Source organism: Phaethon lepturus, unplaced genomic scaffold, assembly GCF_000687285.1.
Source record: "Phaethon lepturus isolate BGI_N335 unplaced genomic scaffold, ASM68728v1 scaffold21621, whole genome shotgun sequence".
NCBI lineage: Eukaryota > Metazoa > Chordata > Aves > Phaethontiformes > Phaethontidae > Phaethon > Phaethon lepturus.
Genome location: NW_010517309.1, coordinates 22,746 through 43,242, shown reverse-complemented (window position 1 = coordinate 43,242; position 20,497 = coordinate 22,746). Strand labels below are relative to the sequence as shown.

The following is a 20,497-nucleotide window of genomic DNA, read 5'->3' as shown; positions in this document are numbered from 1 at the left end:
TGTGTCCTTCCAGTTTTATACCTTCTGAAACAATGCAGAGGCTTTTGCAGAAACAAAAAAGACTTTTGCAGTCTTGACCTATGTCAGTAACACTGCTACTTTGGGCTGGTGCTTATATAAGAAAAAGCAAAATCAGAAATTACAACGACCAGAACAAGTAATGCAAAAGAATTTATTGGCTGCAGTGAGGTATATGATGAGATACATAAGACCAGGAGAAAAGCTGAGAGATTATTCACTTTAAATTATAGTTAATTTGAAGAGCAATAATGAATCACAGATGGAGATTCATGCCCCAGTGAGATGTGCATAATACATATATTACCAGCTCAGCCAGCCATTTTCATTGAATAGCTTTTCTTCGGCGTTTTGATGACTAAAAGCTCTTTAAGCTAACAATATCAGCTATACCTAGCTCTGTATGGCATTTTTCTTTATTAGGCTGCAAATCATTTCAGGAGAGAGCTCACTAGAGTATCCCTATTTTACACACAGGGAGACCAACATCCAGCACATAGTTGCACAGAAGGGTTGTCAGAGCTTAGCCCACTAGGAAAGCCAGTAGTTAGCAGAACTTTTTACTTCATGCTTGCTGGTGGATCTCGTTGATGGTGGAGGATACCACCTGCCCATTCACACTGTCATGGACAATTGCTTTGATCTTTCGATTGGGCAGCCCAGCATGTTCTGGAAGACAAAGAAAGCTTAATTAGACAAGAAGCAATGCTGAGACAAGCTGATGCAGGGAAAGCTTCATTTACAGTAATTTACCAGCTACCTCCTCAACTGATTTATCTTTACATGTTTCCCTTTAAGTCAATACTTATTATTTCTCTTTGTGAAGTGTACAGCCAGAAAATCACCCTGAGTCTTGTCCAGGTCAGGGCAAATGAATAATACAGACATATCCCAGCCAATGCAAATCTAACTTCAGAGCAGATTATCCTAAATGTCTGTAGGTCATGCTCATGCCAGAATATGAGTTTCCAGACATGCAGATTTTCTGTTTGCTCTCAAGCCCTAACCCTGTTTTAGTCACCAAATGGAGTCTCTATGCCTCCTCGTATACCATGAAAGCTTTAGTCTTGAGTCTGAGCTTTGGACAATGTGTTTGACTAACAGAGGTCAGCCTGAAAATAGTCCACAAGTGGGCAGACGCAGCAGAATGTGCTCTGAAGTGCAGACCTTCACAAGACTGATGAATCACTGAAATTATTCTCAAACATGGCCTACATGAGTTAACTGCTATGCAAACCTCTCATAGTTCATTCATGTAAGGTTAAGATTATTCTGAGTAAAATTTGATTGGAAAATACAATAATTAAGAGTCACTATAGAGAACAAAGTAAGGGACTTTTACCTTTAGCTTTCAATTCAGATTTTCTTGCTGTCCTGTAAAGATAATAAAACAGAGGAAAAATAATGTTTATACTAATTTCAAGAAGTTATTCATCCCCTTCTTCTCACTGATTCTCAGGAGACCTCATACCACTATGAAAAGAGATTTAAAAAAAAAAAAATGATGCTTTTATACCATGAGAACTTTTCCTCTTCGATAGTCTTAGGTACAGATACTCTCATCTGAAACTGTTCCTGTGTACATTCATTATTGCTTCTACTGTGGACAGTTGCATTGTTTCTTAGATGTTCTGAGTTGCTCAAGTTGATCCCATTTTGGCTTATGACAAATAAGCCCGTCCTTGGAGCCATACTGTCCTGCCTCCCTGAGATTTTCAGTTACAAAGGCTGCTAATCTTCCTCCTCCTGATTTTGTACAAATAAGACATGCTCTGTATATAAGATGAGAGAATAAAGAATAGAGGCCCAAAGATTTCTGAATGCCAAGATTTCAGACAAGGCAGAGATAGGGAAACCAAACAATCCATCAGCAGAGGGACATACTGTACAGATTTTGTATGCTGGTATTTGTAACTGCAGATGGCTGACCAAAAAAGTTCTAAACTTGTTTCTAGGCTTCTTTTTGTTCTAGAACTTGTTTTGAAGATAATAAATGATTATGAATTTTACTGAAATTGGCATTTGTTCCTATGCTGAGATAGGCATGCTGTGGGAATGTAGCTTCTTTTTTAATAAAAAGTTATATTAATTTAGGTAATCCAAATTACATGGAGACAAGTTTCTCTGTATACTAAGTGGCTCAAGCTTTTTATTATGATCCATCACATTAAAATACCAACCCTTGATGTAGTATGGAACTCACAAGCTTTGATTAAGCATAAACAAACAAACAAACCAACAACCCAAATATGAGAACTCTCTTCTCATCTATTCCAGTCAGGGTGGCTTTGCCTTACCTGTCAACATTCCCTTCCAGCAGCAGGCGGTAGGTGGAAATCTCCTTCTCCAGGCGGGTTTTGATCCCAAGAAGAACCTTGTATTGGTTATTTTGCTGCTTAATGTCATGACGAACCTGGTTTAGCTCTTCCTCACATTTGGAGATGATCTGCTGCATGTTTTGAAGTGCAACAGCATAGTAATTCCGAGTGTCAGCCAAGGTGTCCTCCAGCATGTGTTTCTGCAGAGCGGATAATACCAATACTATGATTATTATTTAAGTGGCAGATATAATGCAGAAATGCCAGCAAATTGGGCTCTAGGTAGAAGACTGCAAAATTAAGACAGTGGTAATTTAAACACTTATGCCTTTGCATGACTATTCATGTGAAGACAGCAGAATCATGAAGCTGTGTCGTGTGTGCATAATGAGAGGCAAAAGCTGAGTAATTTATCCCTGCCATTTAATCTTCTGCTCAAAGGCTGTGCTTCTGTAACTGTTAACTCTTCCATCAGTTCTGCAGTTACTGTCCAGAATTGCTCCAAAGTCTCCAAGCCAGGGTATGTGAGCTTTAACCTGTACAAGAGCCGAGCAACATTTTTGGAGAATCCCCACCAACATTTTTCACAGTTCATGTATTTTATGCATTATAATAGGGGTTGTGAATATGAAATTTATATTACTATCTGTCATCTTGGACATTTTTTCTTTCTAGATCATGGAGTCTGCTAACCCATCTCTTCTTTTTCTCCTCCCTATATTTTGTTCTAAAGAGAGACATAAATTTTTCACTTCTTGGTGATGGTTGCTGAATCTATTTTGCATATTCTGGCAACATGAAGCATGGTCCAAATTCCAATTTCACTGATACTTTAATAACTAAAATAAAGTTATGCTGGGCTATGGTTTTAAATAAAGAATTGGTCCACGACAGTTTCTGAGAATATATGAAGTAACAATGACCAGCCAGAGATGCCTGCATAGATACCTTACTCATCTGTGCCTGCAGCTCAATGTCCAGGGATTGTAAAGTGCGTGTTAGATCCTTGATCTCGTTCTCATTGCGCTGTATCTGTTCTGAACTAGGGGTTGCTGCCAGAGACATAGCTGCGCTCTGTGGAGCAAAAGCAAGAGAGAAGCTTACTGGTTCTGGTCGGTCATGTACAGCAACAGGGATCTTTGAAAGGAGCAGAAGATAGCTGTTACCTGTTCTTTGTACCAACTGTCCAGGCTTTGACGATTCTTTTCAATTATGGCTTCATAATCTTCTCTTATTTCTGCTAGAATCTTGGCTAAGTCTTCAGGAGGAGCTGCATTTACTTTCACATTGACTTTGAAGTCTTGTGATGAGCGATTTGCTTCCATATCCTATTCATGTATTAGCAGAGGAAACAAGTAAACTTGTTTATGAAAGTGGAAAGTTTTCATTCCTGTCTTGTCTTCTTCAGTTCCATCCTCTCACAATACTCAAAATATTTTTTTCATTATGGTAGGTTAAGTGTTATATATATTCAGTTAACACTCTTTGGAAAATTTATATATGGGTAGTACTATGATGTGACTTAAACCAGTGACATATCTGCTTCTGTGGCAGAACTGTGCTAGAGAACTCAATAAAAACACGTGAGAAGATCTTTTCATATAAAGTTTCTGGAAGATATATACTTAATGAAGAAGCGCTGACATTTTTTATTTATTTATCTATTACGAACCCAAGACCTTTGATGAAAATCTAGCAGTAATTCTTCTTTCTTAGCCTGTGTGTTAATATTTAGGGAACTATAGCTAAGTTTACAGGAGAGTAATGTAAAAGTTCTATGTAATTGTTAAAAGAATAATTGGATTAAAGCATATAATTACTGTGTAAACAACATAATTACAGGACAAGTCAAGCAGGTATGGTAACATTCCTTTTGGTGTAGCACAATCTTATGTGCTAGGTACCATTTTCAAAAGCGCCCAGGCAAAGTAGCATTTCAGGGTATGACATCACAGCCTCCAAAATGCAGTTCAGCTGGACATACTGATGTCTGTTGGTTGCCCTGCTTCCAAGAACTGTTTTGTTATAGCTGTTCAGTCGTGTCCTTGGCAATTAAGGGGATCAGCCAAAGACAGCTTCACCTACTGCTGTGTAATCCTTGTGTTTCTATCCTCCATTTTAACAATCCACAGATACTGAGTAGGATGTTTGGTTCTGCATTAGGTAATAACTGAGAACAACATCAGATCAAGCAAAATGAAAACAGCATCTTGTCAAGCAGTGGTATTATATATGTTATATATGTGGGAATAACAGGGACCACTGTGGTATAGCTCTGGAAGAATTCAGAGCAGCATTGTTTTTGACAATTATTATCTAATTATTGTGCTTAGGATTTTGCAAGAATAAGTAATTTTATTTGACTTCACCAACCATTCTTTTTACTTTTGATCCTTGAAGAATTCAAGGTCTGTTTACTTCAAGTCAGCCTGCTCTAGGTGATCCTGCTTGAGCTATGGGGGTGGAAAAGGTGACCTTGAGAGGTCCCTTCCAACCTCAACCACTCCGTGTTTCTGCTATTCTGTGAGATGATATATCTGGAGTTGAAGGAAAAGTCTGTGATGAGTGAAATTCAACAGCAACCAGTAACATTTCCTATTTACTTGAAATCTCTGTGTATTTATATCTTAAGTATTTCTAAGAACATTCTGTCAGATATGTGAGCTATTATTAGCTATGTATGACAGATGGGTAGGTGACTAGAAAAGAGTGGGAGAAAATACAGCAATTTGTTATCCTTTCCGAAATCCCAATTTAATTGATAGAGTAGTACACAAACTTTGTGCCTCATCCAACTCTCATTGGCTTCTTTAGAAACATGATTAGGTTCTGAATCATCAATCCCATTTATAGATTGTGGATCTTACTCAAAGTTAATTACATGGTAGCAAAGATTTGTGTGATAGGATTTTACCAAGTGGAACTTTTTCTACCTCCTCATGGTCTTTTCTCCTGAGGATGTGCTCTTCTCTCAAGCCTTCAATTTCCATTTCCAGATCTGTTGTAACAATGGTCAGGCTGTCGAGCTCCTTACGCAGGTTCTCGACATCAAGCTGCACTCCTTGCCGGCGAGACTTCTCTGCTTCATACCTTTATGAGAAAAAAGGAGATAAAGCATGCTTGTTGAGAACAGACCACTCCTAGCCTCTTGTATAAGTAGTAACAAAGAAAAGTAGACTTGCTTAAGTCCTCTCTTAGGGAACTAGAAAGAACAAAAAAACCAAGGAAACAAATTCTGTTTCTAAAATATACTCTTTGAATGTTCTTGAATACTCTTAAAAATAACATGGTTTTCTCTATTGTTTTTCTTTCTTCCTCACAGCTCCTCCTACACAGTATGCAATAATTGCTCTTTCTTTCATTTTTCTTTTTGCATTTTAACATTCACCAGGTTGTGAAAGATTTGAGAATATGATTCTCAAAAAATTGCCAATGAAGATGTGAAAACAGTATCAACAATCAATGCTTTCTGTAGTTTTTCCAAAATTGTAACTTTTCAGTCCTTCAGAAAACAGGAAAAATGTCAGAGAAGCCAGTTATTAACATTCCTCTCTAACTTCTTGCAGTTTGCCATCTGTGGTGAGCCAGTCAGAAAGACACTGCCGTAGCTTCCCTTGGCCGTATGAAGCACTTTTGTTCCTCAGAATCTCTCCCCTTACTTCATTTTTGTGGGCTCTATTGATGTTTCTACATTCAATCCGTCAGACTCATTCTATGATTCCAGTCTCTCAAAGTAGTTCCACCGTTCCCTTTTTCTGACACTATTGTTTGATAAAGAAAGGCAAGGCTAGATAAGGCCTACTGTGTTCAGAGTCTTTGTTACAATAGTACCAAAAACTGAGAGATCTTTTTAATAGCTGATCATCATCTGTTGAAAATAAGACAACTCTTCATGATTCTTACTAGTCTAACTTACAGAAATGTAAATTCCTTTCTTTTGCAAAGATCTGCCTGGAATGTCCAAACATTTTTGCGTTTTAGTTGGTCTCAGAACTATCTTTCAACAATGTACTGAAAGATCAGACTGTGTATTGGTAGCCAAGGAAGCACTGGCCCATTTACTGAGGCAAAACTCATGAGACTCCAAAGCAGAAGATACTGAAGGACGGGTATTTCCTGCAGAGCTGGACAGAAGTACAGGAAGTAGAACTGGGCTGCACTGGGGAAGCTTAGTGCAGAGAAGGGTTGATTTGTATTCCCAGATGACAGTTTTAAATGCCTTTTGTCACAAGTATCAAGTGTCTGCTGTAAAACCTGCTCTTCAGGACCTGAACTAAGTATCATAAACAGGGTGACTCAAGATTGTTCAGGAATCATTTGTGGTTTTTACATCCTTTTTATCCTGTTTTGTTTGGGTTTTTTTTTCTGTTCTACATTGGTTTTATTTATCCAGGTATCACCAGAAAATCTCAGTAAAATCAATTTTGTATTGGATTATCAAGAAAAAGCAATATTTTGCTCAATCCTCTTTCAAACTTAAGCAGGAAACCAAAGAAGAGCTTACTTGAGCCTGAAGTCTTCAGATGCCATGTTAGCGTTATCAATTTGTAAAAGGATACCGGCATTGGTGATCTTGCCATCCTCAATCTGGAAAACAGAGAATCCAACAGGAGACTCAGTGTTGCCATATGGTGATTGTGCTGTTTTAGACTCCCTGCTGCTTGTTGGAAGCATCTAAATAGTAGAATTCCCATTTTAAGGAGAGTACATGAATAAAAGAAGCTTAGTTTCCCAATTCACTTAGATGTGTCTGCAATTTTTGTGCATAATCTTACTTTTCTCTTTGTCTTACTTTTCTGGATATGAAACTGGAGGAGTCATCTTATTCCTGGCCAGGTAGAGGATATGAATAATGTTACGCAAACTTCATGGTACATTACAGAATAACAATCATTGTCTTCCTCTTTTTTTGTGAACTGATTTTGATTCTGTTTAGCATTGCTAGAAAAGCAGCCTTGGTCATCTTTAGGGCAAATTTCAGCAAGAATCATTAAGCTGTGTCTGAGTACAAGCAAAATGGTGCAATTAATCAGCATGTGCATAAACACCTTGCTGAATCAGTGTTGTGAATCAGCGGCATAACAACGGTGGTAGCAGCACCTCATGAGCAGGACCCCTCAAGTCCACCACGTGCTTCAGCCTGGAGTTGCAATTATTGTCATTTTGAGAATAAAGCTGGCACCTAGTTGTCATGGTCCATTCAGTTATTCACCTATAAATGTACTGAATTGTCTAGCAGCATCGAGTGATTAATTCATGTTTCTGATTTTGCTTTGGGATGTTGAAAATTGCCCTAAAAGGTGCAGGAGAAAGTGCACTGCGTTATTCATTTAGTGTGCTCAGCATGCACTGAAATGACTTGCAAGTCCCTGTTAACATGAAATAGCTTTGAACTATAGATCTGAATATGAAAAGCTTAGTATTCCATTAAAAATTTTTGAAAGAATTCTAGCAGGAACTCATACATAATTAGCAGGAACTAATAATTGTGGACATCATGTCCTTCTCTAACAAAGAGGAGAGAGAAGCATGGCTGCAGTTCCAACAGCTGCCTTCACTCAACACTTACATAGCAAAACAAGGTGCATATGGCTGTGGAGAAATCATTAGCCATTTACAGAGCTCTCAGCACCTTGAAGTAAAACTTCCCACACCTAAATGAATCACAAAGAAACAAGGAAATGACAAAATTGTCCTGAAGTGTCAAAAGTTTACCTCTCCTAGTTAAAAAAAAGGTGCCTGTGGAACGTTTTAACTAATCTGTTAACAGACTGTACATTCTTGAGCAATTAGCAGCACACCCCGGATACTGCCCTGGGACATGATCAAGGACAGCTGAAGAAGTATAACCATATCCTAAATGTGTCGCTGCCTGGAATTTGTTGTCAGAGAAGAGGCAATTCTTGAATCCATCCCTAGAGAATGGTAAATTTTACTATGGAAGGTAATAAGGCAATGAGAAAGCAGCATATGAGTTCTTCAACTTTGTGCCATTTCATAATCATGCAACACAGCAACACATTTATATAAATGCTTTATGACTTTTTCTGTGCAATCTGAACAATTGTCAGTGTTTTGCCAACTGCTGTACGATATTGATTGCTGTGCCAGTTAGCAGTGCATTCCACATGTGGACATTTATCTGTTTATAATTATACAGCATTCTTCACTACATCCATCATGAGTATGGGTGCATCACTAATATCAATCTGCAAACTTACAGATAGCTTAATTAAGAACTCACACATTATTATAAACGAAATACATTCAAATTCCTTCTCAGAACATATTTTTTTCAAGAAGGCTTCCTGCACTGACTTCTTCCTCAGCATGTCTTGTGTCCTTTGTCCAACAGCCTTGCTCTTGTCTCTTTGAATGCTCTGTAAATGAGTTTGTTTATTTAGCAGTACAAGATGTTTGAATCAGACATTTACCTGAAGAACTGGTGCTGTTTTACTTTGTATCTGGGTTAGAATGGAGTCAGGCTGGAGCAAGGCAACTTGTTGCTCCAACTGGCATGTTCATCCAGAATTCAGGTATCCAGGGAAGAGCATGGTCCAAAATGTAGGACCCAAATGATTATATGCCTCCAAGTTTAGACAGCCAGTATACCATAGACTTTCTAGATTATTGGATATAGGATCCTAAAGTTTGTCTAAATTTCATTTTAGGTGCTAAATTAGTTTCAGCTTTTTAATTCATGGTTAATTAATTTAATTATGGTTAATAATTAGATGCTATATTTTCACTCATTTTGCTGGCAGTCATGGTGCTAATTGCAATAATTTATAGAGAAAGTAAAAATGCTGGGTTAAATCCCTGAATTGTCACCTGTAAATAATCCTTTAAATAGCTGTTCCTCCCCAGTATGAGCACGGCAGTCAGTGCCTAGTGGCTGAGAGAGCCATTGGTCTAACAGGTGCTTGGAGCCGGTGATAGCTGTTTGAGTGGTGAGTGTTAAAAATAAGTGTCTTGGGTACAACCTACTCAAAAGTGAGGGCTTTGCCCCAATCAGCGCTATGTTTTTAGTCTTACTGTCTTCCTAAATCTTTCTGATTTATTAATTCCAAGTCAACGTGAACACATTTATATTCTTGATGGACAAATTTTTTTATCCAGATCAGTTAAAAAAAAAAAAAAGTGCTCAAGTGATGGGTCTGGAGACAGATGACCTTTCTTTATCCTTAAAACAGAAATGGGTGATGACAATTCTGGCTTTCCTTATACATTGTCTGTGGTCGGAGTGCCTCATCCTCTGCCTGGAGGCAACACATTTAACAGTGAGCAGGGACTTCTATTAAGTCCCTGGCCTCAATCAGCAAAGGTGAAGGATAATATAATTTCCAAACACTTTTGAAAAAAAATTCTTAGGGTCTTGAGAATGCCAAGTAACCATATTATAAAAAGTGGAGGGAAAACTACAACATTGCATTTGGAATAGCTTTGGTTTTTGCCCCATATGGCTATGTGAAGTTAATTACGCTGATTAGTCAGAGAGATGGTTACAGTGCTAAGTATGTTCATTATGAATACAGATTAATATTATGCTTAAATTTGAAGACACGTGAGTTTGGGAGATTGAAAGAGTTACTGTTGAACATTAATATTAACTACTGGCAGGAACCAGAAATTCTCCTTTTAATTATAGTGAAAACATCCACAAGGAATTTGTCACTGCTATTTTCTTAATTACAATGAAGTATTTTTCCATCTGATTACATAAGCTCATTGGACCCAAAACTCCTGTCGTTTCATTGACTGCTACCACAGGAATCAAAGAAATGAAATGCAACAGTATGTCTAAAGCCAGCATGCATGAAAGAAGGCAGTCTCTTCAGTTTGTCTGCTTTGTAATTTGCTTGAATACATGTGCAGTCAAAAAGACCAAATTCTGCCAGACATAGTTACTCAAACCACAGTTTCATGTACAGAAATGAACACTTGGCAGCATACAAATCTCTTTATACTACCAGTCTTTGCAGAATCCCCCTTGTCTCCTTCCAGACTTTCTTTCTTGTATCCCATTCTCCTCCGTGTGAACACAAAGAATGTATATGCCCCAGTCTTGTAACCACTTTCATTAGTATTTCTAACATTTTAAAGGTTCTATTTAACTTTCTTTAAAGGAAAGCCATCAGCATAAATGAGTACCCAGATTCCTTAAAAGAGCATAGAATGACATAGTCACTTACAGCTCTGACTTACCCGTCTTTGCATGTCAGTGACGTTTTGCTCGTACTGGTTGAAGTCATGCCTTTTTCCATGCGACTTTGTCTTGTGCCACTCTCGGATGCAGCTTTCCAGCTGAGCGTTAGCTGCTTCTAAGGAACGGACCTTGTCCAGATAGGCAGCCAAACGGTCATTCAGGTTTTGCATAGTTTGTTTCTCATTCCCACCCAGGAAGATGCTTTCCCCATGGTGCTCGCCGAAGCCTCCCCAGAGTGCCCCTCCTCCAGTCGCCAGCCAGAGGGGTCTGGCAGAGGAGAAGGAGGTATGTGTGCTGCTGGCACCACCGTCTGCACTTGAAGGTCTGTAAGAAGTTCCTTGCTGGGCCAAACCACACCCTGAACTACCCCTGAGGGACCCAGAAAAAAATTGAAACGGGCTTTGGCTGGTACTCATGTTTCGCTCTGTTATGAATCTAACCCAATGTTTGACTGGCTAGCACTGAGCAGCTTCTTAGCCTTCCCTAAGCAGCTTTATGCCTTTTCCTGTGGGAGTTTCCCTTCGATGAATGACTACAGCAACAAGATTGTGTCATCATGAAACGTGCTTCCTCTTGGTCAATTCTGAAGCATTTATGAGCCTGCACACACTGTTGTTATTTGGAATCGCAGCCACATACCGGACTGCTTTCCTTTTGGTTTGGGGTTTTTTTTTTTTCTTTTTCTTTTCATACTGTAATAATGAGGTGTGGCTAAGATCAGTAGGTGTGGAACAGGATCAGCTCTGCCTCAGACTTTTTTCTAACGCTGTAGTTAATATGTAATGTTTTCGTGCTGATGAGGGGGAAGAGTATCATCCATTACAGAATGAATGGAGAGCTGGGGCAGGCATGGCGCTCTCAAGATACTTTCTGTTGTAATTCTCAGGCTATAGAGTTACAGCAGTCTGTGAATCCTGAAACGCAGCATGTCCTATAAAGCTGTTTTTAACGTACCGAACAGCTTCACCCTGTATGAGACATGAGGCTTTAATGAAGTTGTCCAACCTCTGTCATTTGACTAAAACTCCAGTCCAAAGTGAGTAAGGCTCAGCTATTCTTTTCAGCTGCCCATTTCCAGTTGAAAGACATGAGAATTAGGTACTTGACAATCTTTTCTAGTGATTTTTTCATGACTCGAGGTGCAGTCATCTCAATAGTCTTGTTGAGATAGTAATGCAGGAATTTCTTGCTGCTAATAGTATTAATACTATGAAGATATTTCTATGTTTAGGTATAGAAAATACTTAGAATATGAGTTTGTAACAACACTTGAAAAATTCAAGTGATTATTTAAAGCTACCAGCCCTAAAAATTGACTTGGCAATCATGCAAAATTGTCTTTCTCAAAAGTTTCAGTAACCTTCTGTCGAACTTCTTCCATCAAATGCAGAACAGGCAAGTCTGGCTTCTGCAAAGATATTCTTCATGCTGAAAAGTAGGTGGCACATTGTGAAGCACTCCCATGGCAGCAGCCGGGTTCTTGGGTTTGCCGTGTCTTTCAGTAGCTCTAGGGCGCACCTGAGGGGTAGGATAGAAGATTTGGGAAGAGGTGGAAAGCTGCGTGGGCACGGGCTCTCAGAAACGGCGCAGCTCTTTTTCTTCACAGCAGTTGAAGGCTCAGCTCTTGGCACAAGATCTTACTTCGACTGTCACTGAGTGGTGGGGCCAGAGAGACTGTACAAACCAGAATTACACTATCCTGGAAGTAGCCTGAAGGAGTCTTTTTTGTTCTGTTTCATTTGAAATTTTCCAGTAATAAAGTATTGCTGCACTTCGTCCTTTCCTGGGATGCCTGCTAGGCCTCCTTTTCTGACTAGGGCGGGTTTTGAGCTCCTCCTTGTGGCTCTGTGGCAGCTCTGCTCAGCACACGTTGATTTTCTTTTTGCCAGTTATTTTTCCATTGAGTATATACTCCTCCTTATTCCCCATACACTTCATTGTATAGAAATGCTAACATTTTAAATTGTTTGGGGAGATTAATCATCGAAGATACGGTTTTCCAATAAGTAGGTCTATCACAAAATAGCCAGATAACAGCTACTATTAATAGTTACAGTTTGGTATCGGCCCTGCTTGCTTGAGAGTGAGATGAGCTTGAAGCACCAGCCAAAAAATTAAGGCCTAACTTGAAAAAAAACCCCAAATTATCATAGAACCAATGATATCCTGCTGTTCAGTTCATCTCACCAGAGATTAATTTCAGATTGAATTTTCTTTTTGTTCAGCAAGCTAATGTTCTATGAAATATTGCATTGAAATATAAATAAATGCATATGTACGTAATATTACATGAAATAAAATGAATCCTTTGTTTCATGTGAAATTGCTCAGTGAGGTTCACAGCTTGGCTGGCAGTGATGCTGACAGTTTGTGAGACAGCATGGCCTCTGTCTTTCTTCCTGATAGTTTCATGGAATATCATGCCATCATGAAAAACAGAATTGCATTTTTTCTGGCAAGTAATACAAAACAACGGTGATCTGGCACTTAGGAAGTGTTTCCTCTGAAGCTCAGCCTTTTCAAACTGGAAAAGATGCCACACAGTTTTCATGAACACATGTTGAGGATCCATGGAAAACACCAAAAAACTTACTTCAAACCTGGACACGGCTCTCCGTTGTCAGGCTGGCACTGTGGGACTTGGTTTTAGTCACCTGTTTAATCCGCAGAGTACAGAATGAAAGCAGCGATCATTGTCAGCAGATGGCACTCGGGGCCCGCTCTTCGCTCGGCACAGCCCGCCTCCTGAGCCGGGGAGCTGCCGGCAGGCCCAAGCTGGCGGGGGCCGAGGAATGCACGGCCCCGGGTTGCTTCATTTGGGAATCGGGCTTGTTTTACTGAACTGGAACGTGAAAAGCGAACGCAACTGAATTTATAGGTTGCCGTTTAAGTATAGGCAGAACATTTCGACACCTACATTGTACAGGGAAATACACTGTGACCATCACTTGTTGATTCAACTCCTCCACCTGAAGTACAAATGGATAGCTGCCTTTGGCTGTACCATGTCTCTCTCTTGCTGTCCGAGCGACACATGTAATAGTCACCTGATTTCTGGATCAGGAAAAAATGTCATTTGTACCGTTCGGTTTGTCTTTTCTGCCAGATTGCGACGTTGCTTTGCTGAAGTTTGCAAGCACGTCGTCTCAGTTCTTTCCAGTGAGAATACCAGCAGCAGGTACTGGTTTCTTAACAGTGGTATACCAATGACCCTGCAGCCTCCTTCACAGCTGAACTGTGGGGCTGGTGCCAGCAGTGTAGATTTTTTTTCCAATGTCAGAAAATAGAAGACAGAAAAATAGTGGCTCTAAGGAGGCTGGAAGAAAAATAAAATACATAATTCTGAAATGGCATCATTTTTGTAGATGCTATTATGTGGATTGAAATACCCAGGGAGGAGGCTAACAACAAATTTTCCAAACAGGTTATGTTAGCAAAATACAGCATTTAAGTAAATGTTTTATATGCTTCTGAAGTTGGGATTTACTAGCCTCTTAAATCTTTATAAGCCTCTCTCCTGAATTACACTAGTGTAGATTTGCAGACTAGCTTACTGCAGAGAAGAGACAGCATTGCTGGTACAACAGCTACAGCAATGACACAGGCTGGTGACTTTCTTCCTTAGGCATGAAAACCAAAACAGCCACAGCAAATCCTGCTTGAACAGTTCAGTTCACCTGGACCTTGCCTAGTGCTTCCTCAAGAGCTAAGGGTATTTGCTTTTTTGGTGAAGGAATCACAGAATCACTAAGGTTGGAAAGGACCTTCAAGATCATCAAGTCCAACCATTAATCCAGTGCCACCATGTCCCCTAAACCATGTCCTGAAGTGCCACATCCACACATTTTTTTAACACTTCCAGAGATGGTGACTCCACCACCTCCCTGGGCAGCCTGTTCCAATGCTTGACTATCCTCTCGGTGAAGACATTTTTCCTAATATCCAATCTAAACCTCCCCTGGCGCAACTTGAGGCCATTTCCTCTTGTCCTATCACTAGTTACGTGGGAGAAGAGACCAACACCCTCGTCGCCACAACCCCCTTTCAGGTAGTTGCAGAGAGCGTTAAGGTCTCCCCTCAGCCTCCTCTTCTCCAGACTAAACAACCCCAATTCCCTCAGCCGCTCCCCGTAAGACTTGTGCTCCAGACCCCTCACCAGCTTTGTGCAGGAACTTAAATATATATATATGGAAAAATACGCATTTTTTTCAGAGGTGCATTTTATTCATGCATGAATTGTAGTCATGTTGTGCACTTTGAATTCAGAACAAAGAGCTTAAGACTTGTTGGCATTATCTTCTCAGGTTTTAACCAATATTAGCTTCAGATTCCTGGGAGAATCTAATGGCACTTTCTTCCCTGGTGTTCATCATCATCTTTATTATTATTATTATTAAAGTTATTATTGTTATTGTTGCTGTTATCCACTGAACATCTCTTGGTTTGGGTTACAGGAGGCCTGTGTTAGGTCATGTGTGTGGTCTTGTGTGTGGCAATGCCATACTGATTTCAAAAAAACAACATTAGATGGGACGTATTTGCACAAGCAGAACAGAAACTTTATTATGTAGATTCTTTTGTAAGGAAACTATATAGCTACTGACAGAAAATAAGCTTGTCATCTCTGACCCATAGAGCCAAATGATCATGTAAAAAAGGAGAGCAAATTTAAGGAAGGACATCAAGCTGTTGCACATTCTTGGATTACATTCTTGTGATTTGGTGTAAGTAAAAGGATATTCCTCTTAGCATTAGCCAATGTGTAGGCTGCACTGGTTTTATATGGTGTCATATGCAAGAGGAGATTCAGTATTTCTTTATTGGAATCTCCTTTCACGAGTAGAAACAGGTTTTCCATCATCTTCCATACCCATACGAACTCGTCCACTGCTCAGAGGTGCTGTTGTAGGAGAAATAAAAAATCAACTAGGGAAAAAGAAATGCACTGCCAACACACTGAAGACTCGTGCGATGGGGGGTTTTTTGTTTGTTTCCTCACAAGATCTTTTTCAAATATCAAAGGGGGAACTGCCTTTTCATCTCATCTTCTCTCCCTACTGCTCCCCATCCAGTAAATCTTAAGACTGCTCATCACATGTGGGATTTGGATGTGTCTTGCATGTTGTGGGAATGAGCAGGGGAACTTGGGAATCTTGGGGTGATTTCAGTATTTTAGAATCCCATAGGGAGTTCATGCAATCATTTTGGCAAGCTACTGGTTTGAAAAATGCATGTAAGATATGATAAAGTATTATATTTTCATCTCTATATGGTAAAGTACGTGGTCATTGCAGGGAGAATGTAATCTGTGTTAGTAAGAAGAAATCGTAAGCAAAAAAAATAGGTTTATTTAATCCTATGTTGTCAATTCATTTCAGCCCCTTTAAATCAAAATTTTCTTACCATCCTTAGGGTTCACTCCTGACATCCTGTAGAAAAGAAGAAATGTTTGATTAATGATGATCACTGACCCTGCCCACTGAAACCATTGATCCGTTTAGGAACCACCACCTGTGAATAGCCATGATTTCACACTGCTGCTTTCAGTAGGTTGTTTCTCAGGTGTGTTGTTACTAGTGTTATTGTTACGGTGCTTTCTGCTTTGAAGGCCACTCCTATATACTCAAGAGGAAATATGCACAGCAGCCAGACCAGTTCTTGGTCCTGATACGTCTCTATATACTTTTCCTTTTCTCAAAATGTCATATTCTAGAAACAATGGAGCTGATTCCTCCTGATAAGTAAAAAGTAGTTCCATGTATAGATCAGATAGGAGAAATGGGCACTAAAATGTAGATTTTACTAAAGCACGCTGTGGTCTATACCAAGTTCTTTTCTAGTTGAGAATATTAGTCTATGTTGTTGAATATTTTCACCTCTCTGCACAAGTGTAGAAAACCAGGAGCTAAAGAAATACAGGTTTTTAGAGGTTATTTCAGGCTGAAGGCCATTGGTTCACTGCAGCAAGAGGATTACGTAAGACATACATATGGTGCCTGGTACCTGCTATAACTCATTGTAGTCAAAACGATTGCATTTATATTTTCAAATCAGCAGCACAACTGATCTGGAGATTTAGCCTGAGTTATCGTAACACCTGGGATTTTGCCGGGTGTCTGTTTTGCTGGTACTCAAAAGGCTGCGTATGCAGTGAATGTAATTTAGTAATCTGGAGTCGGCTTAGCAACCACAAATTACTGCTTTACAATATGTCATGTTATTAATCTTATCTAATCATCATAGCGTTTGTATACAGTAACTTACTGAGAGTCCTGGCCCTCCAGCAACTGGCGGTACGTGGCGATTTCCTCCTCCAGGCGACTTTTGATGTCCATGAGCATTCTGTACTCCTGGTTCTGATGCTCCATGTCGCCTCGAAGTTCACTCAATTGCTCTTCAACATTGGTGATGAGGGCCTGAATCTGTGCCAGCTGTGCGTGGTATCGTCCTTCTGTATCTCGCAGGTTGGCTTCCAGTCCAGCTTTCTAAAGCAGAGTAACATCAGAATAGGTTAGCGTGCTGATTTATCCCACAGAGGGGGAGTCCAAGGCAAGACAGAGAGGGAGGAAGAGGAGAGTGTACTAATAGTGACTTGTGGCGAACTTGGGACAGCTTCATACCATGCTGAGCTGCGACTGGAGCTCAATCTCCAGGCCCTGGACCGTGCGTCTCAGTTCCGTGATCTCCGATTTGCTGGTCTGTATCTGTTGTGTGTGGGTGGCTACTTCGCGGTTCAGCTCATCAGTCTGAAAAAAAAAAAAGTAAAATCACATGCATATTGTATAACAAAATTTTAAATGATTTTGAGAAAGGGAGGGCTCATCCCATCTGCTGGGGCAGTAATAATGAGGCAATGTATCAGTTTGCTGTTTATTGGGGTAACTATACCTGAGTGAAGAACCAGGCCTCAGCATCTTTACGGTTCTTCTCAGCCAGAGCTTCATACTGTTCTCTCATCTCAGAGAGAATTCTGGTGAGGTCGATGCCAGGAGCCGCATCCATTTCCACGTTGACTGTTCCACTTAGCTGATTTGAATACTCTTTCATTTCCTGCATGGACAGAAGGCAGAGGGCACAAATAAGATGAGGCTCTCTTTTCTCATATACTTTCTGCCATCCACAGTCCATGCAGTGGTATGCAGTGCTTTAATTATCCAGTATCATAGGTGGAACACACATAAAAATGTTTATCAAATTTTATCTCTCATTGCACATGCTTTTCTACTCTGTGTACTCACACACACATATATTTACATGTAACTTATATGTAAGTTTCTTTTACTCAGCTTAACTATCTCAGTGACCTGTCGTGTCAAACAATGTCAAACTGAAACTAATGGGTTGATACAGTTTGGAATCAGAGAAATGCTTCTCAGGACACACTTTGGATCCTTTTAATATTACAGTTTTCTTCTTATTAAGCTGTAATGTTGTCATTCTGGTTTTTTATTTGTTTGGATTTCCCCCTCCCACCCAAGAGGCGTACATTTCAAAGGGAAGTAATTTCCTCTCTGCACTACTATGGACTCTCACCTCCTCATGATTCTTCTTTAGATAAGCCAGCTCCTCCTTCAGTGTTTCAATCTGCATCTCCAGGTCAGCTCTAGACAGAGTCAGCTCATCCAGGACTCTGCGCAGGCCGTTAATGTCGGACTCTACGCTCTGGCGCAGGAATAATTCATTCTCATATCTGCAGTTTAAAAAAGAAACAAGCACTGGAATATGTACAAGTTTGTATTCAGTAGAGCTGTAAATCTGTGAAATTTTGTATTGAATATAGGAGGAACAGTGGGCTATCAATGAAAACATATACTAAAAAGAAGTGTAAAGGGAGTAAAGATGTTTTTTTCCAACATCCTACTATGACATATGAAAGTATATGTACCACCATCTGATTTTATTCTTGAGGAGTACAAGACATTTCACTTTGCAGAACCTGGTAATGATTATCAGCATCAATAGAAAAGTTGTCACACACTGTCCATTTGCAGTGTCCTCTCAAATTTGATGTGAAGAAAAGCACAGATTGCCCAGTTCTGCCTAGGACTCTAGAGGAGAAAATATAAGCTTGCAGGTACATCACTGCAGGATAAATCATTTGTGCAAGTATCTTCGTCATCTTTTCAGCAGTGCCTGATATACTGCTGAGTCCATGAGCTGGATAAGCCCAAAATTACTCTTTGTCTTTCTTTTCTAAAATTCAGACTCTGTGAGAGAGAACTGCTGCAACTGAACACCGATCTCTACATGCCAGTCTGTTCCTTTTAAGTGAAAATCCCAGCCTATTCCTGTCTTCTTTTCCCCTGTGATACAGACTAGTAAAAATAGTCAAGAGCATCAGTAAAAAACTAAGATATGATCTATAATTTGTTACGTAAACAGCTCAGTGATTGGATCCTGTGTTCTATTAGGTTTGTATTCCAAACAGATCCGTCATCACATCAATTCTGTTTGCATGGTTTTTTTTTATCAGAAATTATCAAGGAAAAATACCTGTCCATAATGCTGAAATGTGTCCTTCAGTGACTGAAGAACTTTATTTTCTAGACAAAAAGTAATACTAAACTTAGAAAACTGTTTTGAGAGAGACAAGGAGAGAAGACAAATGTGCTCCAGGTAAACTTACTTCAGTCTGAAGTCATCTGCAGCCAGCCTGGCATTGTCAATCTCCAAAATGACCCTGGAATTGTCAATAGTAGCTGCAAGGATCTGGCAATGAAGAAACACAGAAAAAGATTCCGGTGAATAGTGGTGAAATGCCGTGGTCCTGAGTCCATAGTAGGTAGTTATTGAGGCTGTAAACCATCAGAGAAGGTAGGAAAAGCTGGACCTCTATTGTGATGTCACCCGTTAAAGATGCCTTTTGGATTGCAATAGCCATTTCAATTTATTGTGTTGCTCTTTGGTCATGCTGTAATTCTTACAGCTTTTGCAGAGAAAAATGAAAAATGCTAAGCTCTTTTCGACATTCCATATGCAAATCAGAGAGCTGAGATACCTTTGTGTATCACAAATTAGAAACATAATTAGAAAATACGTTGTTTGTACAACACCTGATCTTATCTGTAGCTAGGAGAATTATTTTTTCAGCCTTTGAGGCCTATCTGTCACATTCTTTGCTATTTGATTACTGAATAAATATATCTATAATTCTAAACACATTGCCATGTTTTGCTAATGTTTAGTGCAATCACTTTTATTTCAACAAACTTCACATTTTCAGGGTAACATATTTGGTTTTTAAACTGAGAAAAAGCTACTCTTTTCTGCCAGAATGCTCATAACCACAAGATACTTGGGGTTGGGGAATTCAATATTTGTTTTGTAATTATTTTAGCTTATTTTAAAGAAGTGGGATATGCAGTTCCACAAGCCTAATGCATTCTTATAAGTCCTCCACATGTGAATGTCCTACCTTGTCTCGGAGATCTTCAATTATCTTGTAATAATTACTGTAGTCCCGGGCTGGGCTGGTGGGAGCTTGTTTCTGATACCAGTCTCGGATTTTAACTTCTAAGTCTGAATTTGCCTCTTCCAGTGCTCGTACCTTGTCCAGGTACGAAGCCAGACGATCATTCAGATTCTGCATAGTTATCTTCTCATTTCCAGAGAGAAGGCCATCGCCACCACCAAAGCCACCACCAACTTCAAAACCTCCACCAAAGCCAGCTCCTCTACCAAAGCCACAGGCTGCACCACTGCCAAAGCCACTGTAGCCTCCTCCATAACCACTACCAAAACCAAAAGACAAGCCACCACCATATCCACCTCCTAAAGAGGAGACATACCTAGCTGAAGAGATGGAGACACCCCTGCCACCAGATCCTCCATGTATGCTTGGAGCTCGGCAGGTTCCTCCTGTTCGGACTGAGGAAAGGCGAGAGCTGCTGCTTCCACCACCCCCAAAGCCACCCCCATAGGTAGAAGAAGAGCTCTGCATGAAGGAAGTAGCCAT

General features: G+C 39.9%; 2 protein-coding genes across 2 annotated transcripts; both read right to left on the bottom strand.

The window, feature by feature from the left end:
- Positions 1-1,331: 1,331 nt before the first annotated feature.
- Positions 1,332-10,958, bottom strand: KRT23 (keratin 23 (histone deacetylase inducible)). The gene is made up of 7 exons (XM_010296357.1): positions 10,542-10,958; positions 6,841-6,923; positions 5,270-5,426; positions 3,503-3,664; positions 3,285-3,410; positions 2,316-2,536; positions 1,332-1,392 (listed from the first exon to the last, which is right to left on the bottom strand). Exons 1-7 carry the CDS (start codon positions 10,956-10,958, stop codon positions 1,332-1,334), a joined length of 1,227 nt encoding a protein of 408 aa, XP_010294659.1.
- Positions 10,959-15,359: 4,401 nt separating this feature from the next.
- Positions 15,360-20,497, bottom strand: LOC104627941 (keratin, type I cytoskeletal 15-like). The gene is made up of 8 exons (XM_010296358.1): positions 19,958-20,497; positions 19,169-19,251; positions 18,076-18,232; positions 17,431-17,592; positions 17,163-17,288; positions 16,807-17,027; positions 15,946-15,971; positions 15,360-15,442 (listed from the first exon to the last, which is right to left on the bottom strand). Exons 1-8 carry the CDS (start codon positions 20,495-20,497, stop codon positions 15,360-15,362), a joined length of 1,398 nt encoding a protein of 465 aa, XP_010294660.1.